At 39.7% G+C, this 25,196-nt stretch overlaps 1 protein-coding gene across 16 annotated transcripts in view; it reads right to left on the bottom strand.

Annotated features, from left to right (window-relative positions):
• Nucleotides 1-25,196, bottom strand: part of AOPEP (aminopeptidase O (putative)) — a 342,850-nt gene that overhangs the window by 305,184 nt on the left and 12,470 nt on the right. For 15 of the 16 annotated variants that reach the window (XR_008424187.1, XR_008424185.1, XR_008424186.1 and 12 more), the window contains exon 2: nt 363-1,291. Coding sequence is in view for 13 of the 16 variants with exons in the window: in XM_053907863.1 (XP_053763838.1) it covers nt 363-1,159 (797 nt within the window). In the remaining 3 variants the exon portion in view is untranslated. Of the gene's footprint in view, nt 1-362; nt 1,292-6,469; nt 6,583-25,196 lie in introns of those variants that run through there. The other variant, XM_019423454.2, reaches the window with a different exon arrangement.

The raw sequence follows: 25,196 nt of genomic DNA, 5'->3' as shown, positions 1-25,196 counted from the left end.
CAGAGCCACATATCGCTTCCATCTACAGCACTCAAGTCGCCAGCAGAGATCCCAACAGAGAGGTAGGCTCGGGATTTAATCATTAGGCTTGACTTTCAATCTCCTAACTCAGAAATACAGGGGCTTAATAAGGTAATCTTTTCATCCTGACTTAAGGGAAATAATCCCATTAAGAGTTGAGCATGCCTGGGAATTTACCTGCTTCACCGTGGGTCTAGGGATTTGAGGCTAGATGGGTAATGCCACAGAATAAAGAGGAGCATCTTTGCAGAGACTGTCTCCTGAGAGTGTCCCTGCAAAGGCTCCTCTCCCAGTGTGTGAGATGAACGGGCAGGGGGCTGTGGGGCGCCCAGATAACCTACCTGCCACTCTGGTCTGAGGTCCAGGTAACTGATCGCCCCTGGGGTTTGGTGCTGTACCGTATCCTTATGGCGTGAGGAAAGTCAGTAGCTGTCTGAGCCCCTGTCTTCCTGATCTGCAAGCTCCAAGTGTCAGTGTCAAACAGGAGTTCCCCACAGCCAGGAGCCTGGCTGCAACGAGCATAATAGTCTAACTGCTCCCTCCAACGATCTGCAGGCAGAGTCACAAGTTCACACACAATCTGATTCCTGAGCTCCTCAGAAACAACTGTGAGCTTGGGAGACCTTGTCAATTTTTCAATACCTGGCACAGCAGCAACATCCACCTCCTCAACCTTTAACACAGATAAATCACAGCAGTCCAACACTAGCAAAAAATCCTCACTCCCATGATTCCCTGTGTCACAGCAGTACTTTGAGCTAGAAATCCCAGAAGCCTGTTCCCAGTTGTCATGGTTACCATCTTTACCAGAAGTATCTTTTTCACCTTTACCACAGATTGTAAAATCATTAGATCTTGTTTTAGAGGAGAAGGTCCTTGTATCTGTCACAGGACTATGGCAGGGTTCAGGCATCCTAAATCTGCAGGCTTCGTTTGACTCTGATCGGCAGGGTTCCTTGGTGGACCCACTCTGTTTCTGGAATCTGTTTCCAGACTCAAAGAAAAGCACTATGGTGCCCTCGATGATTTGACTTTCAAAGTCCACATCTAAATCCAGTACATAGTGCTTCACAAGTATGTGGCTGGTGTTGGCCATGAGAGGTAGGTCATCCCGGGAAGGGTCCAGCTTTGTGTCCATGGCGTTGGTTGTTGTTCGAGAGCTTTGTTAAAATCTCAGAAGGGGCTTCCTAGCTGCCTTAATCTTCCGGAATCATAAATGGCCGCTTACCAAAAAAACACCTGATGTCATAATTATGGCTCTTTCAGTCCCCTGGCAAAGAAGAAAAACACCATTAGACAAAATTCCAAACAAGACCCTAAATGTTCCTACAACCACTGCTTCACTTCAGCAAACTGACTCCTTCCTTAAATAATCCCCCAATGTGGTAGAAGCTCATGGCTAGAAGGCAGACTAATCTTTCTGACTGACATCAAAGAAGGCTGCATTATGGGTTTCTAAAAATATTTCAATTACCAATGGAATGAAAGGGGCCTCCACAAAGCCTGAAGATTCTTGCTCTTAACTAGAACAGTCCTTGTTCTGGGAAAGAGCAATTGTTATGCAAAAGCATAACTGAGCATCACTGCGCCTCTTGTTTTAAAAGATATTAAATGCATCATTTCTAATTTTGTGCATCAAAGATAAGTGATTGTTTCTCTACTGTGATTCTAAGTAACAAATGTGAACGAAGGCTAAATGGCCTCATACGTTTTATTCTTTGAGAGTAATAATTTAATACATAAAATGTAACTCCAGGGATTAATGTACTTTTCACATTAGGCCTGCTCTCATATCAGCACTTCCAGTAAATTACAGGAAAATGAGCCAATTTACCAGGAGTGCATTCTAAGTATTCCTTTGAGATTGTTCATGGAGATTTTTCAAATTTATAGTTAAATACTCAAGGTATATCATTACATCTTAATAGCTGAAAACCCATTAACATTCTGGATAATAGCCTTCTTGTGGCAAACAAAAAGGTCTTCTCACTTGAAAAAAAAATAGTATGCAAATACCTATAAAAGGAAAAAGAGAAATTAAAATGTAGAAACAGATGTTGTAATAAAATGCTCAAGTTCTTCATAAAAGTTCTGAATCAAAATGTATTCTTATTTTATAATAGCAATCCGGCTATAAGAAAAATTATTTGAAATTATTTCAGTCCCTGTTGTGTACCTAATTTCTTTCAGCATATGCTGTTCTTTATTTTTTATTCTTTTACCAAAAATGAAAACGGGGGAAAGAAATAACAACTCTGACAGGGTAGATATATTTAAAATAATCTTTGTATTTCTACATATCAGGAGGTATTCTTGTATCAACTACAAAACATCGCTTGCTTGACTTTTCAAGTAAAACTGAACCCTCCCTTTTTATTCTGTTTAACTCCTCCTCACTTCCCCTCAGATTTTATCTGCCTGTCTACTAGACTCTTATTTCCTTCCTTTTAGAATCTCATTCCAGAAATCAAACCTATTGAATTTTCATTTTCTACCTCTCCACAGGCTACTTCCTCAGGAAAATCCTACCTACCCTAAGCGGGAGGGGGGTGGAAAACCTGGCTTCCTGCATCCTTGTCCAATCTGGTTTCAAGCTATTTTCCCGGCACGGAGACCATACTCCCTTTGCATCCGTGTCCTCTAGCCAAAGGGCCTGCTCAACAGTCTGTCCCTAAATATGACCTGCTCTTTGGACTAGGCAGTGGCCATACCTGGAGTGTTCCCATAGCCACCTGCCAAATTCTATTCTGTCTCCACACCCAGTTCAAGTGCAATCACCTCCTGAAATCCTTCCTTACTCTCTATTCTCCCACCCTTCACCAAACTGTATGTGGCAATATACAGTTTGACTTTAAAAGTAATAGGAACTGAGAGAAATCAGGGATGCAAAGAATATTTTGAGATTACTTTATAAAGAAGTTGGCACTCGCCTGGGCTTTAGAAGAATCAATAGGCCAAGGGAGGAAGACAGAGTGTTTTCTTTTCTGCATGAAAGCAATTGAACTTGTCATGTAAAGAATAATTCATAGTCTAACCCTAATAGATCCTTTCATTTACTTGTAAAAATTAATATAATTTAAGAATAAAATGTATTCTATAGAGCAGTTGTCACCACTTTTGTCCCTGGTGGCCGATAATAAGGCAGCCTGAGAATCCCATCCATCCAAGCCTGTTAACATCACCTCGTCACCCTAACTGGAATCATTTGCTTCTCTTCCATGGATTCTTGAGTACACTCCCCATAGCTGCAGTTCTAAATCTTTTCTTCTTTTAACTTTCCAGTTCCATGCCTGCTGACTCATTCTCGGCTAACTATTTGGCCTCCCACTTTACTGAGATTATTTCAAATCTCTGAAACTCCCTCATGGCTCAAGTATCTGTAGTTCTTCACAACTATTGCCTTCTCCTTTTTGACTCAAAGAAAACAATAGTATCCCTTCTCCCCAAGGCTAATTCCTTTCCCCTTGAATCCTAGCTTCTGGGGTATGAAAGGGCCAAATGAATAGCACTCTTCTTGCCCACTCAAATTCTGAACACACTGAAATATAAGATGAGGATATGCCAGAGGGATACCAAAATATCACTATTATTACAGGTGAAGGTTAAACTGGAGAAGATGGTTTAGTGTGGGAGCCAAAGGTACCTGAAAACTCAATCCCAAAATTCAATAGATTTACCCCCAGGGTCACAGGAAACACTGGATCAGGTCAAAGCTCCCACAAAAGGTACCCTCTCCAGGTAAGAATTAGGGCCTGGAGAAGTAAGGAGAATAGCCCTCCAAGGTCAGGACTGCTGGCCTAAAAGCAAAAGGGAGGAACTCAAAGGAACAGAACATGCTCGATTTCTTCTTCCCGCTCCACCTCCTTTAAGAGGGAAGGAGTAAAGTGATCAAGAATTTTACAGTAATTAAGCACCCTTCACAAGACAGGAAATATCAGAAATAAGAAGCTTTCCCTCAAACTCTATCTCCTCCTACTAATTTGGAATCTTCTTACATTTGACAAAAAATGTTTTTCTCTTGCCAACATCTTCTTCCTCTCAGTGTTTCTATCCTATTCCCAATGTTTCAAACACTCCCAGGGGCTGCCATCTTCAAAAACAAACATTGCAATATATCCATATCAAAGCAGTATGTTATACACCTTAACCTAATACAATGTTGTATGTCAATTACATCAATTAAACTGGAAAAAAATAAAAACAAACAAAAACATTCGACCCTGCTGCCTATGTTAACTAAGTTTTTATTTCTTTGCATTCTGGAACTGACAGATTCCTTAGGGCTTAGTGCAACTGTCTAGTTCTACAAATCATGACAATGAGGCCCAGAGAGGTAAAGCAATGTGCCAAGGTCACTCATTTCTGATGCTTTTCTCCTTGCCAATTCTTTCCCTTGCAATTCTCATTCTCCAGCTCTTGTGGCCATTTTCTTTATGTTGTCCAAGTCATAAATCAAATGTCACCTCCTAAGACTGTCTTCCTGTATTCCCATGCTCCCATTCCTATCCTTCAAGTCATATGGACTAGACTCATTTCATACTGTAATAGCTTTGTGGGGAAAGGAGAATTTTTAGGCCAGCCCCAGAAGATTCAGAAGATCACGGTCACCTCTGCATGGTTTCCAACCTAAGCTGTGTACAATATGTATGTAAGTCTGTTAAACTCGTTGCTTATTACACCTATTTCCTCCTTGCCTTGGATTCTTAGATGACCTGAATCTCCTTTCTCGACAAGTTCACAACTCTCACTGATGTCAATCAGGGTCACAGCCCCACGTTTAGGGAAGAACTGAACTAACTGTGGTTGCAAATGCGAGTACGTGGCCACCTTGTAAGGCTTCTCTCAGCAAATAGTAACCATATTTCTAAGCAGTCTGTTGACTTCAGCACTTTTTGCTATTATTGTGCTCCAATTTAAAATGCCAGTTTGTCTCACTGAAGCATTTTTCCATTCTCTGTCATAAGCCATAACATATAAAATTCCCCCCTTTATCAAACCCAATGGTTAGTTTCCAGTGGCTAACCACTGCTGCCTCTAAAATAAGTGTACTGCGTGGTATGTATTTTAAACGCTTAAATGATTGTCTTAGCAACACCAGTAAAGGCTTCAAAAGGATTAACGTACAGCAATATTTTTCTTGAGAAACGTGGGAGGAGGGGGCAAAAGAGAGGATCAAATGCTAAACAGTTATGGCACACTGAAGAAACTGCCCTGCCACTTTCACTCGCCAAACAGAAGTGCACACACCTACAAATGTGTAAAATAGCCTCTGTAGAGCCATTCCAGATACCTCTAAAGAAAATAATTTCACTCTCCTTTCAAGCTACAAAGCCACATGTGTGATTCTCATGACCCTTCCCTTATCCTGCCTCATTCTGCAGTTACCTCTACCCTTCCATGGTCTAAAAACAACTAGAGATTCCTGATTCATCTTTGTATGCATGGCCACGTTGAGTAGAACGTACACAGTAGGTTCTCAGCAAATATCTGTGGAATTGACATCTGAGGTCATTTATGACTTCTATGTCTAGCTATCTACAGAGCAGGGATTCTGGCTTGCATAGGTTCTAGTAGAAAGTTATGGCTTAAAAAACATCTTTCTCCAAATGGTTCTCACTTTTTCTTCTCATACCTGTCCCTCTTTATGCCACATCTCTTTCCTTGTAAGCAAGTCAAGGGAAAAGGAGAAATTTACCGTATACCACTGAGCACACTATGAGTGGTTACAAAATATTTCATTCTACAGACTACTTGTTCAGAGGAAGATAGCTTTCTGCTATTCCAAGTGTGTTCCTTCTGTAGAATACAGTGATTGCTCTTAATGACAGCCAGTTTACTTGCTGAAGTATACTGTTTCTGGGCACAGTTCCTCAGACACTCAAATGCATATAATCATAGGAACATAGCTTATTGCTGTGAAATTTGATAAAATAATTTCAGAATTAGAAGGAATCTTAGAAGCACAAATGTATTATTTTGTATTTAGAAATGTCACACTGACATATTACTCTGTAACTTATTTCTTTCACTCAGTGGTTTTGAAATACAGCCATGTAGATACACATAAATCTGGCTCATGTCTTGTAAATGCTGCTTAGTGTCCCTATATGAATATTCTACAATTTATCTACACATTTCCCTACTGATACTTAAATCCTTTTAAATTTGTCATTATTATACACCATGCTACAATGAACATCCCTATATAGGTCTCCTGGTGCAAGTGTTCCCTGGGTGAAACACCTAGAAATTCCATTTGGCCTCAGATTAGTATTGCCACACCAACTTTCTTTTGGTTTGTTTTTAACTGATACATCTTTTTTATCTCTTTATTTTTATTGTTAACTGCTCTGGGTTGTTTTGCCTTGAGTATCCTTTTAAAGCAACAGTTGGCTGTATTTAAAACATATAATTATCATTTTTAATAACTGAGGTTAATTTACTTAACATTTATCATGATTACTGCTATAACAGCACTGATCTCATCTCAACCAATTTATTTTATGTTTTCTTTCTTTTTCTTTCTTTCTTTTTCTTTCTTTCTTTCTTTCTTTCTTTCTTTCTTTCTTTCTTTCTTTCTTTCTTTCTTTCTTTCTTTCTTAAATGTTTATTTATTTTTGAGAGAGAGAGAGAGAGAGAGAGAAACAGATCGTGAGCATGGGAGGGGCAGAGACAGAGGAAGACACAAAATCCCAAGCAGGCTCCAGGCTCTGAGCTGTCAGCATAGAGCATGACACAGGACTCAAACTCACGAAATGTGAGATCATGACCCGAGCCAAAGCCAGAGGCTTAACTGACTGAGCCACCCAGGCGCCCCTATTTTGTGTCTTCTATCTACCATGATTTCTTTGCTACTTAGCTTTTACTTTCTGCTTTTTGCTGCATTTCTGAAATATTTTTTCCCTCTACTGTTTCATAAGTTATACAATCTATTTCTTTAACGTGCCTACTTAAAGTCAATCTCTAGTAGTCTTCTAAATAATAAGACCCTAGAAAGTTTTACCCTCAGTCTCTCCTCTTCCCCACTCTCTGATATATCAGCTTCCACATTATTGTTGCTAATGTCTTAATATCACATTGTGGGGTTTTTTAAGTTTATTTATTTTGAGAGGGCATACATGCAAGAGGGGGAGGGGCAGAGAGAGACTGGGAGGCAAGGGAAAATACCAAGCAGCCTCAGTACTACCAGTGCAGAGCCCAACATTGGGCTCAAACTCATGAACTATGAGATCATGACCTGAACTGAAGTCAAGAGTCAGACACTTAATGAATGAACCACCCAGGCAGCCCAATATCACATCTTTAACAACCCTCATCCAACTTAGGAAAAAAAAAAAAGTTAATACTTACTTGTATTTGTTTACCAGATTCCTTACTCATGACTGATTTATGCATTCCATTCATCCTGTCAGGGTTCAATTTTGTCCCAGTTGCTATTGCTACCTGAAAAATTAACTCAAGACTTTGTGGCTTCAAAAAGCAACCATTTGATTCTGTTCTGTGGGTCAGGAATTTGGGTATCACTCAGCTGGGCCATTTTCTGAATCTTATGAAAATGACTACGGCACTCAGTGGTAAGAGGATGGCTCATCTGGGGGCTCTGATGACCAGGAGCAGTCATACACAGCCCATCTAACATAGAGGTTTCAGAAGAGCTGGACAACTTATATGGCAACTGGTGGGCCTCAGAGCACGTGTCCCAAAGGACCAGTTGAAAGCTGAATGACCTTTTCTGACCTAGCCTCAAAAGTCACTGTGGTATCACTCTACCATAGCCTATTGGTTTCAAAAAGAGTTGTATAGCTAAGCTAGTCCAGATTCAAGGAGAGGGAACTCAACTTCATGTCTTGATGGGAGAGTGGCTAGGTCATACTGCAGAGTGGCCTGTGAGAAGGTAGACACTGTTATGGCCATTTTGGGAAAATACACTCTGCCACAATTTCCTTGTTACTTAAGTATGTCTTTAGTAATTCTTTCAGGAGTCCATGAGTAGTAAACTTTCAACATCCATATGTTTGAAAATGTCATTATTATATCCTCACTATTGAATGATCACTTAACTAAGTGTAGATTTTAGGCTGATAGTTATTTTCACTTAGTACTTTGAACATATTACTATACTATATTCTGACATTTCTTTGTGCTGATAAGGCATTTGATATTAATCTGCATTTCTTGATATGTATCTGTTTTTTTCTCCCTAGTGGCTTTTATACTTTTTCATTATCTTTGATGTTCTATTGTCTCATTTGATGTATTTAAATGTGAATTTATTTTTATATGGCTTGCTCAAGATTCAGTGTGCTCCTTTAGTCTGAGGAATTCTTTCCATGTATAACGCCAAGTAGACAGAAATTTTCCTTGCCTCTCTATTGAGACAGTGTAATGGAATTTTCTTTCTCCATTTGCCCCTTCATGGCTTCTGGCTTTATACAGGTATCTCAGTTTCAGTTCTCCACAGGTACTAGGTCTATGGCCAAACACCTCTTCCTTGGTATATATCAGGATCCAACCCCCTTGCGATTAAGCCTACATTTTCCCTCTCCATTTTGGTTAACTAGGATAACTCTTTCTTGGTTGTGAATCTGCGTGTGTGTGTGTGTGTGTGTGTGTGTGTGTGTTATACTTTGTCCAGCATTTCTAAATACTTGGTAAGTTTTTTGTTTGTTATTGTTGTTTTTTAAGTAGGCTCCACACCCAGCATGAAGCCCAACACGGGGCTTGAACTCACAACCCTGAGATCACAACCTGAGCTCAGATAAAAGAGTCGGACGCTTAACCAACTGAGCCACTCAGATGCCCCCAGCATTTCTAAATACTTGAAGGGGGGGGTGGGGAATTCCTCATAATTCAGTTCATCATACTGACCAGAAACCCACGAAATCCACTTTACCAATTAAATGGTCCACAGCCACAAGTCCCCTGGCTTAAGAAGTTTTCATGCAGGCCATGGTTTGCTGTATAACTTTCTAGGCACCATAGCGACAGATTCCCTCCCTTTCATCATCACAGAAGCCTAGAGAGATGATTAAAGACTGAGGGGATAAGAATACATGCAAAGAAGCCAAGATGCAAAGAAAGCTGGACCATATTGCTCATTCATTCAACAACTATGTGGAATCCTCTTCTATTCTCTTTATTAACTTTTTCTCTCTCCCAACCATGTCCTCAAGGAAAACTTTCCAGACCTCACCGATTAAGTCAATTTCCCTATTAGATCTCATAGCACTGTATACTTCTTTATAGCACTATAGTTTTCATTTTCCATTTTTTGTTTGATTGTTTAATTAATATTGTTCTTCCTCTTAAATGAAAGAGAGTACCACTTCTGGTAATAGCAGAGTAGCTTATATCAAACCCATCCTCTTATTGATAGCACTCGTAAACTCTAGACATCAACAATAAAAATCTGAAGGTTCATGAGAATGAACAGAAAGCTGACAGAAACTGTAGGGAGTTAACACTTGGGAGAAGGGAATGGCACTGAGTTTCCTGGGTTATTGCTTTTCATCTGAGGGCAGACCCTAGTTGGCACTATACTACTAAAATTCAGACTGAGACCTGCAACCTTACTGGCTAAAAAATCAGAAAACAGAGTTCAGGACTGACTCAGTACCTGGAAAGTAAAGAAGGAAAACTTCAGAAAAGGTATGAGGCCCATATTCTGCATATATACTGCCTACTTTTCTATGGAACCCCTGAACCATGCATTTAGAGGCAGACCAAATAGTCCAAGTATGGCTAAATGAACTGAAGTAAGATTTCTGCTGCTGCCCACTTCAGGGAAGGCAAAGTTGAAAGTTTAAGTTCAGCCAAGTTAATTGCCTCCTAATACAAATACAAAACATTAATACTCTTCAGAGGAACATAAATCCAGTTTCTACTAAAGTATCAATCACAATGTCCAAGATAAAATCCAAAATTATTAAACACAAAAAGAAACAGGAAAATATGACCCATACTTAAAAAGCAATCAAATGGAAACTGACATGAGTGGACCCAAATATTAGAATGCTAGAAACAGCAAACAAGGACTTTAAAGCAGTTATTAGTATCATAGTTAAGGACACAAATACCGTAATGAATGAACTAAGGTACACTCAGCAGAGAAAAAGAAATTACTTAAAAAAAAAAAAAAAAAAGGAAATTCTAAGAACTGAAAAATACTATGTCTGAAATAAAAAATCCACTGAAGTTTAACAGAGATTATAGAAGAATAAGTAATCTTGAAAATATTTATATAGCAAAAATATTTATATGGCAATATTTATATAGCAAATATTATTATTAGCAATCTGAAGACCAGGGAGAAAAAATATGAATCAATGAACACAGTCCCAGGTACTTTGGGTCAAAGATTTAACATATATAGAACTGAAGTCCAAGAAGAACAGGTGAATAAGAATGCTGCAGCAAAGAATACATTAAAAAATAATGAGCAGTGACAACAACCAGCACCCAGGTTACGGTTCCTAAATACCATTTTCCAATGAAAGGAACTCCTAGGAGGAAGGGCTGATTCTAGGACTGGGGCAGGAAAAACAGAAGATGAGCCTACAGCATCATATAGATCCCAAAAGTAAGAAAGCTTAAAAAAAAAAAAAAAAAAAAAGGCAGTGGGTGGGGGAGAATGGGCATCTCAAAAGGACACAGGAACTAACTGCAGGAGCTTCCAATAGCCAAAAGTAGAACAATCTGAGCAGGAAAATAAATAATGACAGTATCGGATTAGAACCCAAAGAGTAAAATAAACACCTATAACTCAATTTTGATAAAAACAAATGATTGATAAATGGGGAAGAAGGGAACATCTTCCTTAAATAATTCCAAATAACAGAAATTGATACTACCTCTTCCAAAAGGCAGGGGTAAGGCTTAATTTCCTTCCCCTTGAGTATGAGCTCCGCTTAGTGACTCACTTCCAAAGAATAGAGAATGGAAAAGAAGAACTACAAAATTTAGAGTAGAGAAATGTGGCAGACATACACTTAACCACATTATCGAGGTTAGTATCACCAGTGATAAGTCATTCTGGTATCATTATCCCATCCTATGATTCAATCATTGAGAAGGGCACCTGACCTCTGTAGTATTCTTCTCCAAATCCATAAGCTCAGTTTAAGTATTATAAAACATCTGACAAACCCACACTGAAGGACATTCTAAAAAATATTTGTCCAGTATTCTTCAAAATTGTCAACACAATGAAAAGCGAGTAAAATCTGAAAAACTGTTACAGATTGAAGGAGGCTTAGGGCATGATGATAAAATGTAATGTAGTATCTTAGACTGGATCCCAAAACAGGAAAAGAAGAAAATAAAAAAGGACACTAGTGGGAAAACTGTAGTTATTAGTGGCATTGTGCCAATTTACTTTTATAATTTAACAAATACACCATGATTATGTAAGATTATGGGAAGCTGGGTGATACATATATGGGAACTCTATAGTATCTTTGCAAATCTTCTGGTAAATCTGAAAGTATCACAAAAGAAACCATTTATTTTTAGAACAGTTAAAATTTTCCAAATTTGGTGAGAGATATAAATCTAAAGATTCAAGAATCTGAGAACTCAAGCAAGATAAATGCAAAGGAAACCACAGCTAGGTGTGACACAAACTGCTAAAAACCAAAAATAAGGAAAAAGATCTTGAAACTAGCCAGAACAAAATGATATTACATACAGGAGGAAAATGACACAAATGACATCTGGCGTCTCATCAGAACAACACTTATCAGAAATCATGGTAGCTCAGAAAACAATGGAATGATATCTTGTAAGTGTTTAATGAATTTGGGGAAGCACATTTGCCTCAAATATATTAGTCCTAAAATACTATTTATTTTATAAGAACAATTTACTAGGAAGCTCTTGTTTTTGTGCTTAGCATGACGGCAACCCATTTCCGCTTAAATTATCCAAACTTCTGAATAAAGGGGGCCTGGACCAATTTCTACTTTAATTTAAAATTGGTATTTCCTCTTACTTACTTTTAAATTTTTAATTCTTTGTATTTAAAGACAAATGTATACTCTAAAAGACTAATCCTCTCTCCAAAATACCTGGCTCTTTCCTTCTCAGTAGAAATGCTCATGAATCACGGACAAGTTGACATAGCATGGAGCAGGTTTTCCACCCAAAAGTTTGAGTAGCTATTAAAGTGTCTGGCCCCTCAGAACTCTTCTTTCAGCTGCTCATTTTATTTTTTTTTTATTTTTTTTTTATTTTTTAACGTTTATTTATTATTGAGAGACAGAGAGAGACAGAGCATGAGCAGGGGAGGGGCAGAGAGACGGGGAGACACAGAATGTGGAGCAGGCTCCAGGCTCTGAGCTGTCAGCACAGAGCCTGACGCGGGGCTCGAACTCACAAACTGTGAGATCATGACCTGAGCCGAAGTCGGAAGCTCAACCAACTGAGCCACCCAGGCGCCCCTCAGCTGCTCATTTTAATACCTTGCCAATTTGATAGCAATGGTTCACTGATGCCTTAAACAGTTAATAAACTTTCAAAGTTGAAGTTATTTTTAAACAGCAGAAACAAGCCAATCAGATAATCACCATTATCTCTGGTACAGTTTTGATCTTTGAGTTTAGGATATGCCAATATGCCTTCAGTCACTTTATTTGGTTTCCAGCATTTTAACATTAAGCTTTCCCCTTTTGTTCATTTCTTTTTATTTTTCTTCTACTTCAAGTAAAAATGCAGTGTTAAAACAACATTAAGCTATATGTTTTAACTGAACAAAGTACCAGGATATTCAGAGTTTAAATTCCCTCTGGAACCCTAATTCTAACAGCCTGCACTGCACCCCCACCCCGCCCGTGGTATAAATATATGCTACAATAGGGTCTTTCATTGCAAAACTCATACCTGTGAGGCAATGTCATTTATCACTGAGTAAATAATGCAAGATAACATACTGAAAAGGGGATTTTGCTTTATTCCCTTAACTATAAATAAAAATATGTAGCACTTTTCAGGATTACCATGTGGTATGATATGTATGATTTAATAAAGATTAAATACCAATCTTTAAACCAAACTGTAAATAAGATAAACTATGGTCTCTGGTCTCAAGTTTTAAATAGACTCTCTTTTCTTTAAATTTACTGCTTTCATGAAGCATATAAGGGTGACTGCATATAATTTGTGATCCTGCAATGAAAGAGCTATTGTGATATGTATATGTGGGGGAAAAAACACAACAACTGGAGTTAATGTTGTTGTGGGAATTAAAGAAAGTGCCTGTGATGAAGATCAGTGCAGTGAGGCCAAGTCAGAACTAGAGTCAAAGGCCTTTTTCCGGATAAAGAAAGCAAATCACTGTCAGCTGTGGCTTGATTTATATATTATAACCAGTCGGGGCGGGGGAGGGGGGGGGAGGGGGGAGGGGGGGAGGGAGAGAGGTCTAACATGTGAAAACAGAAAACAAAAACTGATTTTACTCACATCAGTATATGACTGCCCTGAATTATGTTTGAACATGATGTGATATGATGGAATTCAGCTTCCCTGATGGCAGCTTGTGTTTATTCTGGCTATTCCGATCCCATCTCAGCATCCAGATGCCATTCCTCTCTGGTGCCTAATGTGTTTATGCTCACAGTATCAGCAGGCATTGGGTTGCAAAGATCAGATTGGAAGTGATTTCACTCTATTTTCAAAGAGAAAAGAATTTATCCCTTTGATTGCTACTTGCTTGCAAAGTAGAACTTGTTCCAGTTTTCTAAAAGTGCCACTTAAACTAAATTATAGCAGAGTGATCGCAAAAGGATTCCTAGGAGAACACATTACAGTTACAGAAAATAGAAATTTCACTTTTCTACTCCTTTTTCAAGAAGTCATACTGACCAGCAAAGGCAGTGGAAAAGTTCTTTACCTGCTGAACTGCAACATCTCATTCCTCCTTAGGAGATGTATCTTCATCAACACTGATTTGTTTCCTGGCACTAACAACAATTAAAGGTTTCATATAAACATCTAAACTTTAAAACTAGAAAACAGCTTTTCTGTGTCAAAACTGTTAGACATGTCAATAGAACACAACAAAGAACTCATCAATCATAGCGTGGCCTGTTGTGGATACACCTCTCCAGACAAGCTGACTTTGTCCTCACAGAATCCCTTTATCCTTCCCCCTTCCTGTGTTCTTTGCCGTCTTGTTGATGGCACAAGACCTACTAACATATACTGACAACTCTCCATTATCCAGAGGCAAAGGCCATGATTTGTCAGGTTTTTTTTTTTTAAGTGCCTTTATGAAAAACTGGACACTAGCGAAAAGCAATGAAAACATCTGTTAGAGATAATCTATCTAGAAGAAGAAATAATTGATGTTTACTGTAATACTATTCTATTCTATTTTTATTCTTTATCCCCTTTTACAGATGAGGAAATGATGTGGGGAGAAGCTAAGTGTCCAAGATTACCAAGATTTGAACTCAAGTAGTTGGACTCCAGAGTGCTCTTGCCCTCTACTGCAGGGCAATCCTACAGAGTAACCACAGCATGCCACCGCGTGTTAATGTCACAGGTAAAACCGAACAGAAGCCCATCATAGAAAACCACAGAGGTGAGGGGAAAACCTAGAACTGGGTACAGGAGTATGAAGGGAGCAAAATTAGGTCAGGGAAGGGAGGGGTGAGGACAAACAACAGACACTGCATCTCTGCCCAGCTCTTGTCCCGTTCTAATACTTTTTTTAAAGTTGTTTTTTTTTTTGTTGTTGTTGTTGTTGTTTTTGGTGTTGTTGTGTTTTTTGTTTTGTTTTGGTTTTTTTTTGAGAGAGAGAGAAAGAGAGAGCACAAGCAGGGGAGGAATAGAGAGAGAGAATCCCAAGCAGGCTCTGTGTTGGCAGCACAGAGCCTGATGTGGAGCTCGAACCCACAAACCACGAGATCACGACCTGAGCCAAATCAAGAGTCAGATACTTAACCAACTGAGCCACCCAGGTGCCCCTCCCCCATTCTAATACTTAAGAGAGAAGTCCATGAAAATGAGAAATTAATTAACAGATGATTTTGACAGGTAGAGGGTTTTAAGGTGCATTTCAAATATTATAATGTTTACAGTACCTAAAACATACTTGTATTTTTTCATACTTTTAATGAATAACAATTGTGTTTCTAAATATCAGATGTAAGTTTAATTAAATAATTTTATGTTAAGTCCATTTCTTACCACATTTTTATTCTTCTTTGAACCATGATGGGGATTATACGACGCCCACTCCCCATCTCCCCAGGACTCTGTCTCTCAGTAACTCCTATTTACTGAGCAGTGATTGGAGTATGAAGCTGAATTTCCCAGGCTGGACCCATGCTGTTTCGAGCCATTTCACCAATGCTCTCACCAGGGCTTCTGAGTCCCTGCTCACTGAACTCGGACCACATCAGTGTTTCACCCCTGTAATGCCCTACCATGCATTTTCGGTTTTGAAGCCACAGAGACTTGCGAGTTCCCATCCATTTCTCCTGCTAACCACCCTCAGTTTGCCATCTACCAGCAGTTACTGGGTTATGCTCCATTCCTGTTCAGGCAGAGCCCATTCCCACCCCCCCAGGCTCACTCATGACCTCTGCTCTCCACTCCTGCTCCTGCCATGAACACGGCCACCGCCTCCTTCCTTCCCACATCTACTCTCCCACCTCCCAGCTGATAGGAGCCTTTAAAGCTGCTCAGGTTCTCCTACAGCAAACAAAACAAAATAAAACAAAACAACAACAACAACAACAAAAAACCCCAGTAACAGCAAAATATGCTTTCCCTTACTTGGCCCAACAGTACCATTCGAGCTTTTGCCTCTGTCTTACTATCAAACTTTCCCAGCCAATAGCCCATACCCTCTTCTATTTTATGATCACACATTTCTTACAATGTTGAAATCTGGTATCTGACCATACCACTTCACTAAAAGTTTATTTTTAAACATTCACAGGGATTTTCTTCTTGCCAAATCTAGCTTGACCTCAGTCCTTTTCCTTGACTCTCTGTGGCATCTGTCACTACTAATCTCCCATCACCTCCAATGATTCCTAGGAGACTATACTGTCTACACCCCCTCTTACATCTCTGCTCTCAGACATTGGATGTCCCCCAGGCTCACAGTCCTGGGCCCTCTTCTCATTCTGGAATCTGTCTTTTGCTCACATCTCTGGTACTCAACTAACCTCCCTATGGAAAGGACTCAGCTCCTTACCTCCAGCTCTGTCTTTAAGTCCCTGTCCTTACCTTCAAAGCAATACTTCTCAAACTATCTGTGGCGAAGGGCTAGTTATTTTTTCCCGTTACAGGTCAACACTTTTGTAAAACATAATGAAAACAAATCACCAAAAGAAAAAAAACCCTACAAAACACAAGCCCTGATTAAATAATCAGATCGGATTTAACATAAGCGCAACCAGAATAAACCATAACATGGGAAAGAAGAAAATAATTACTATAATAGTTTTTTTAATGTTTATTTATTGAGTGAGAGAGAGAGAGAGAGAACGAGAGGGGGAAGGGCAGAGAGAGAGGGAGAGAGAGAAACCCAAGCAGCGTCCGTGTTGACATGGGGCTCAATTTCAGGACCATGAAATCATGACCTGAGCTGAAATCAAGAGTGGGACACTCAACTGACTGAGCCACCCAGGCACCCCACTATAATAGTTTTTAAATGATTACTCTCTGTTTGAGCACTGGCTGGCAGACTACTCCTTAAGGAGCATTGCTCCAGAGGCCTGCAGGGCATGGACTGGGCCCCTACCATTCCCTAACACACACCAACTTCCACACTTCTGTCTGCTATGGCAGCATCACCTTCCACTGGGTCTAAGAGTTCTGCCTCATCTTGACTCCTCCCTCCTTTGTAACTCTACCCAATCAATTATCAACCTTTAAATTCTACTCCTTCAAATTCTTTCTTTTATCCAGCTCTTCTCCACATTGCCTGGGACAACTCTAATCCATACACTAAGACCACACACTTGAACTATTATACAACAACCCTCTAAATGAGTCTCCATGGGTGGTGAGCAGTCATTAGTGCTATTTACAAATATTCCCAGTTCTTCTTCCCCAGTCCCTAATCCTCATACATAGAAGGACTGCAATTTCTGGTAGCCTGTGACTGCCATCTAGTTCTAGCCAATAAGTTATAAATGGAAGCATGAGTGTCACTTCCAGGCCTAATATTTAATTGCTAGTGCATGACCTTCCAGAGTGCTCTCTTCTCTCTTTGGGCAAACAAAACATGAGAGGGTGGCTTTTCTGTCAGCCTGGATGATTATAAGTAGAGTCCCCAGTTGAGCTGTGATAGACATGCAGTATTAGCAGGAAACATACCTTTACCTTGTTAAAACCACAAAGATTTTAGAGTTATTTGTTACTATGCTAACTTAACCTATTCTGACTCATACACTCTGTACCAAGCCTCTCCTCTCTCTAAAACCATACTTACCACGACTGATTCTTGAAGTGTGAATTTAATATCCTGGCTCTACTAAAAAAAAAAGCACCTTGAATGAATTTCTATTAAAGAAAAATGCAAACTCCTTGGCATTCAGAACTCTTACCAACCTATTTTTTCAGTCTTATCCTACCAGACTAACCTCTCATTTCCTGAACTGTCAGGCTCCCTTCCAGTCACCCACCAACCCACGCCCCCAAAAAAGGAACACTTCCCTTCTCTCTTCTCTTTATGGTAAATAATCAATTCTATCTACTCAATCAAACTTTCCCCCACAGCTCTACCAACAGCTAACACTGAATACTTGTTAAGTGCTAGGTTTTGTTCTAAGCATTTGTCATGTATTAACTAATTTACTCCTCAAGTAACTCTATGAGATGAGTACTATTATTATTAAACTCATTTTACAGATGAGGAAACTAAAACATGCGGATTAAGTAACTTGCTCAAAACCACACAGCGAATAAATGACAAAGCCGGATGAACCCAGCAGCCCATCCTCCTAACCACTGCCCTCTACTGCTTCCAGGACACTCTGTCTCCCCTTCCACTGAACTTCCAGGACACTCTGGAGATCTCCCCAGTACATAACCTTGTGCCCTGCATGACCAGTCACTGATGCGTGCAGGCTTTCTCTATTAAGCTAGACTGTAAGTTCCTGAAGGTCAGGGAGCCACGTTACCATGTTTTGTATCAGTCAGTAAAACGCTGCTGAAAGAGTCCCTTCTGTGATAAAAGCACAGGTCTACCAGACAGGAGATCTGTTAATCATGGTTTTCATTTTCTGTATTTGATGATGCTTTGACATCTTGGGGCCCTGCTGCCCCCAGACAGACAAGTCTTTCCAGGGCTAGCCGATATGCAAATCAACCAATCCAGAATTCACATCCCCAACCACCTCTTTTTATCTTTTTAATTTTCTCTTTATTTTATTTTTCTTAATATAATTTATGGTCAAGTTAGCTAACACACATTGCATACAGTATGCTCTTGGTTTTCGGGGGTAGATTCCCATGATTCATCGCTTACATACAACACCCAGTGCTCATCCCAACAAGTGCCCTCCTCAGTGCGCATCACCCATTTTCCCCTCTCCCCAGCCCCCATCAACCCTCAGTTTGTTCTCTGTATTTAAGAGTCTTTTATGGGTTTGCCTCCCTCTCTGTTTGAAACTATTTTTTTCCCCTTCTCTTCCCCCATGGTCTTCTGTTCAGTTTCTCAAGTTCCACATATGAGTGAAAACATAGGATATCTTTCTCTGACTGACTTATTTCACTCAGCAGAATACCTTCCAGTTCCATCCACGTCATTGCAAATGGCAGGATATATATAAACCACATCTTCTTTATCCATTCATCAGTTGATGGACATTTGGTCTCTTTCCATGATTTGGCTATTGTTCAAAGTGCTGCTATAAACATTGGGGGTATACGTGCCCCTATGAATCAGCACTCCTGTATCCTTTGGATAAATTCCTAATAGTGCAATTGCTGGGTTGTAAGGTAGTTCCATTTTTAATTTTTTGAGGAACCTCCACACTGTTTTCCAGAGTGGCTACACCAGTTTGCATTCCCAACAGTGCAAGAGGGCTCCCATTTCTCCACATCCTCACTAGCATCTGCTGTTTCCTGAGTTAATTTTAGCCACTCTGACCGGTGTGAGGTGGTATCTCAAGGTGGTTTTGATTTGTATTTCCCTGATGATGAGTGATGTTGAGCATTTTTTCATGTGTCAGTTGGCCATCTGGCTGTCTTCTTTGGAAAAGTGTCTATCCATGTCTTCTGCCCATTTCTTCACTGGATTATTTGTGTTTAGTGTGTTGAGTTTGGTTAGTTTTTTATAGATCTTTGGATAATAACCCTTTATCCGATATGTTTGCAAGTGTCTTCTCCCATCCTGTTGGCTGCCTTTTAGTTTTTTTGATTGTTTCCTTTGCAGTGCAGAAGCTTTTTATCTTGATGAAGTCCCAATAGTTCATTTTTGCTTTTATTTCCCTTCCCTTTGGAGACATGTTGAGTAAGAAGTTGCTCCCAACCACCTCCTTTAATACTCATACACCAAGCCAATATTCCCCCAGCCCCAATTCTTCCCAGGGCAAGCTATCAAGGACTAGGGACCACCCCAAAAGCCCAGACCCCTCCAAAAGGACTCAAACTAGCCAGTCCTAAGTCTGCTGACTTTGCCCTGCCTGGTCTTCCCCAGAAACCACAATAAAGGCTCAGGCTCCTGCTCTACCCTTGCTCTTCTGCCTCCTGACCAACCCTGGTGCTCCCATGTGTGGCTTTAGGGGTATGCCCCTCCTCTTGGGAACTGTAAATAAGAAACTTTTCTTTCAAAGACAACTCATCTCCATGTCTGTCACCTGATCATACCTGATTAAAACAAATGCCGGGTCCATGTTAAAACATGTTATCATCCTATTAGGAGCTCTTTGGGAATGCAAACTACATACTTGATATCAGGGAGGATTCTTAAGGCTCTCTCTTGATTCCATCAATCTCTGTGTTGTTGGAAAGAAGGATTTTCACGGGGGATAGAAGAGATAGAAAAAGGATTTTCAAGGGGGTAGAAGAGACAAAAAATATAGAATAGAATATACTTGGTGAACTTCATGTTCAGCATAAGGAAAAGAGAAGCCCTAGTTATTTTTCAATTGTCTTTCAGTCTTAATTGTAACAGTTACTATCTTAGCACTGAATTGGTAACTATAATTGTAAAAACACCAAATCTTTAAACTCTGCATTTGTTAGCCGCCTTCTATTTTTTCCATAAGGATTAGCAGTAAAATCCTGAATCCCACAAGGATCTGAAGATAACCATAGGGGCAACAAGGAAAGGTGAAAGCTAAGGATAGTGTAGCCTATCTGCAGCCAGTCTTGGGAAAAATAAAATCCCAGGAAAGGAGTGGGTGGAGGCAGTTCTGAGAGAGAAAACCAGGATAAGCCCCTGAAATCTGCCACCAGGAAAAGAGCATGAAGATCCTACCTTGATTTGAGAAGCAGTCTTAGCAACAAAAGCCAAGGGGTTTCCTAACACTCTCCTAGGTAACTAACACTCAAAGCTAACCAGTATGAATAAGTGCTTAATCGACACTTGTTGAATGAATACCTCAATCTTATAAAATTGAGTATAGTTTTATGACACTCATGAAGATTTAGATATAGTACACTTTGTCATCCTATTAACTTAAACTCTTTGTGTCCTTTACTATATCTCCCTTGAGACAAATATACTGCTTTTCTCCTGTAGCATAAGGTGGTACAATTTTTCAAAGTGCTCTGATATATTTCAAAGTGTTCTTGCAATATTTCTTTGGAGTATCTGCACATTCAGCCATGGACTTTGAAAAAATGCCAGAGAAACTCCCATCCCACAAACGCTCCATGTTTCAGAGGTTCCAGGAACAAAGTATGGAAGATATCCAGATTATCGCCAGCCAGGAGAATGCCATTCACCCAAAACTTCCCTAGAATGTGTTGGTCCCAAACAAGCAACATGAATCTAAAAGTCCTTGGAAAGACCAAGAAGACCAGAGTCTTTTTCCTTTGGGGACTCAGTCAATTCAGAACTCATCTGGACTATTTAGAAATCTTTGAGAAGGCACTTGACCTTTATATCCCAGTATGAATAACAATTAGCAACTGCATCTAACATCTATTGGGTACTTGCTATGAGATAAGCAAGGCATATTAAATACATAATTTCATTTACTCCTCACTATCCAGTGAGGTCCGTTATCTCCATTTTACAGATGAGTAAACTGAAGCCCAGAGAGGTTAAGATAACTTCCCTAAGTTCACAGTTATTAGATGCCATAGTTGAAATTTAGATTCTTATGGTCTGGCTCTAGACCCTAGATCAGCACTATACTGTATTACCTCAAATACAGTCCAAGCCTAGATCAAAAATACCCATTTCAAGTGCAGCAAAGCTCGTTAGATCCTAACCCTGTAAGTTGAATGACACAAGCAACAGTGAAACAGGTCAAGGACTATCCCCATATCCCCATACAAACATGGACACCCACTGTTACCAGAGTCTTCCCCACCACTCTTAACACCATATTCTGTTGTTTATGGGCAAGAGGGTTTATACTATTCTATAGATCCTACATTTCAAGGAGCAACAAAATCTTCCACATACACCAAATGCAAAGTAAATTTAAATCCTGACCTAATAATACAACTACATAAAACTGCATTATACCAAACAATGCTACATGTTTGTATTCTATGTGTTAAAGATAAAATCATGCATTCATGTAATAATGTAACATTCCATATATCCGTGAATAGCCAAAACACTGTCCAGAAACCATTCTTACCATCAGACACTGGACAAGATATTCTAGGAACTGGAAGATGGTGGAAAGGTATTTAAGGATGGAAATTAGAACATGAGAACACAAACTCATGTTGTAGGCCTCCTCAGCTGGCAGAAGTTCCAGCCTTGTTGACATATGCGTCTTTAACACCAACTTCCCCCACTACTCTCCAGAACAAGACAAACTCGGAATGGCTGGGAGAGCCCTCATGATACTGCCCAAGTCTTCTCTTCCAAGCTCAGTTCTTTCACCTGCTACTCACCCAACAATGGTTCTAAAACCTTCATAATCCCAGCTCGTGCTCAAATTCATTCGCTGTCCTCACTGCAGAATTTGAGTACAATGGTTGAAATCAGGCAGGACTTCAGCAGAAGCAAAAGGAAGGGCTATTATTCCATGAAGTGCTTTGTACACTACAGGTCCAAGATAAATAACTATTGAACATTTTAGTAGACATAATTCAGTTAATACAGCCTTTAAACATAAAAAGCCACCTGGGTGGCTCAGTCGGTTAAGCATCAAACTTCAGCTCAGGTCATGATCTCACAGTTGGTGACCTCGAGCCCCACAGTGGGTGAACTCGAACACTGCTTTGGGTGAGCCCCGCTTCTCTCTCTCCCTCTCTGCCCCTCTTGGGATTCTCTCTCTCTCTCTCTCTCTCTCTCTGCCCCTCACTGCACCCTCTCTCTCTCTCTCTCAAAAAAAAAATAATAATAATAATAATAATTAATTAAAAGAACTGGCTTAATATTTAATAAAGATGAGGGTTTTATCAGACCACCCAGGAATTTTTTGTGCTAGGATAAAAGTTAACAAAACTTTTCAAACTCCATTAAGAGAATTAATATAATTTATTATTATCTATAAATATTCATGAGTGGAAACAAGATCTAGATTAATAGAGCTGGGTTACAGAGTTCAGTAGGGTAAAAATAAAGAAATCGGAAAAGAAAATATAGACAAAAATATCAGCTTTTTCCATAAGATTTCCTCTTCTAGAATTGTTGAAAAACACTATTTTTGGGGTGCCTGGGAGGCTCAGTCGGTTAAGCGTCCGACTTCAGCTCGGGTCACGATCTCACGGTCCGTGAGCTCGAGCCCCGCGTCGGGCTCTGGGCTGATGGCTCAGAGCCTGGAGCCTGCTTCCAATTCTGTGTCTCCCTCTCTCTCTGCCCCTCCCCCGTTCATGCTATGTCTCTCTCTCAAAAATAAATAAACGTTAAAAAAAAAAAAAAAAGAAAGAAAGAAAAACACTATTTTTAAATAGAAACTATTTTGGAAACTCAGTACTTAAAGAGGTATTGTGAAAATAGTTTATTAATGAACATTCTGCTACAGAGAAAAAGTCACTGCTCTGGCTCATAGGAAAATACATTTTACTAGCAAAAACAGATGACAGATACAGACTCCTTGAATCCATGACAACAAGAGACTCAAAATTCAGTTCCCACTCACTGCACAAGGCTCCTCTACAACACACCAACAGAAGTCATCTAGTAGCTATTCAAAGATTCCAGGTATTTTAATTTTTTTTTTTTTAATTTTTCAAAAGTTTATTTCAAGAGAGAGTGAGAGTGGGATAGGGGCAGAGAAAGAGAAGAAAGAGAATCCCAACTAGGCTCTGCACTGTCAGCACAGAGCCCAATATGGGGCTCGAACCCATGAACTGGGAGGTCATGATCGGGGTCAAGATCAAGAGTCAGACACTTAACCAACTGAGCTACCCAAGTGCCCCAAAGACCTCAGGTATTTTAAAATATTGTTTAGGAGTCCAAAATATCTTTTGGAGTGATGATAATACCTGATAATTAGACAGAGGAGATGGCTGCACAACTCTGTGAATATCCTAAAAGCCACTGAATTATACAGTTTTAGAGGCTAAATTTTATGTAAATTACATCTCAACAAAGCTATTTGTTTAAATAGGCTCTACACCCAATTTAGGGTTTGAACTCATGACCCGGAAATCAAAAGTTGCATTCTCTACCAATAGAGCCAGCCAGGTGCCCCAAAGCTATTATTTTTAAAAGTGGCAAAAAAGAACAGCAAACTGTTTTAACAAAGTCTTACAGTGGTTTTCTTACCCATGTCCTACAGAAGATAGAAAATCTTACATAATTTAGAAAAGACTCAGTAAAAACGTATCAATGATATTAGCAAGGATTAGTATAAGCTTCATGTTTTAAAAGGGCCATTTAAAAGAGATGTACATTGGGGCTCCTGGGTGGCTCAGTCGGTTAAGTATCCGACTTCGGCTCAGGTCAAGATCTCATAGTCTGTGAGTTTGAGCCCCATGTCGGGCTCTGTGCTGTCAGTTCAGAGCCTGGAGCCTTCTTCGGATACCGTGTCTCCCTCTCTCTCTGCCCCTCCCCCACTCATGCTCTGTCTCTCAAAAAATGAATAAACGTTAAAAAAATTTTTTTTAAATAAAAGAGATGTACATTGACTTGAATAGGAACTTGTAGTTAAAGATCTATGCTACACCCAGTGCACATCTTCCAACATGGCATGGCATTTCAACCTCAGAATTTATTTTGTATATTGTTTTAAAGACTATTTCAAAAAGTGTAAGCCCTGAGTATCTCCTAAACTTCGGTCATGTATGTACCACCTTCAGTATTTTTGCCATCTTCATACCACCTTGTTATTTATTAAATACTTTTTCTTCAATCCACTTTACCACTGACTCAACTTTTATAATATCCATGAAATCATGGGTTTGACTAATTTACATTTTTCCACCGTATATTAAAATGGACACATAACTATTAAAATTCAAAAGATGCTTATCCATGTACCACTTTAAATCATCTTGCACACAAGTCAAGAAAACACTGGTTTTAAAAAATCAGCTGAGCCTGGTAACATACCTGTATCTACACTTTAAAAACTGTTAAAAAGCCACTTTGCAGCAAAGCCACTTTGCAGCAAAATTTAGGACTGTCCTACTCTATGAAGGCACATTATCAGTGGGAGCCACAGGGCTGGCATTCAGCCAAGAAAACGTATTTGAGAATAACACTGGAGTGGATGGTACAGAAAGATGGCAGGCAGTAGGCCTCCATGAGGGAAGCAGCTGAAAGAACAAGGATGCTAGGTCCTCTTTACAAATTCTTGGGTTCTTGCTACAGCCACAGAGCTGAACTTGGCAGAAGACCGACTGCCTAATGGACAGGTGGGCAGGGCTTTTTATTTATCCTGCTTCCTTCCTGCCAACACCAGTACTGAAAGCCTGCAGAAGGGCCCACTCCTAAAGTAGTATTCTAGGGCAAAGAAAGAGTCTGGGCTCTACCCCACCTGTTCCTCCCATCTAGAAGACATATGGGTTAGATTTCATTCTGAAATATTAGCACCGTAGGTGGTTTGAAACAGCTTCCTGAAAGGAGCTTACCCCCA

Source organism: Panthera pardus, unplaced genomic scaffold (assembly GCF_024362965.1).
Source record: "Panthera pardus isolate Hobbes unplaced genomic scaffold, ASM2436296v1 HiC_scaffold_20, whole genome shotgun sequence".
Lineage (NCBI taxonomy): Eukaryota > Metazoa > Chordata > Mammalia > Carnivora > Felidae > Panthera > Panthera pardus.
Note: the sequence above shows the minus strand (reverse complement) of the source record. Positions and strands in the feature narration are given on the sequence as shown.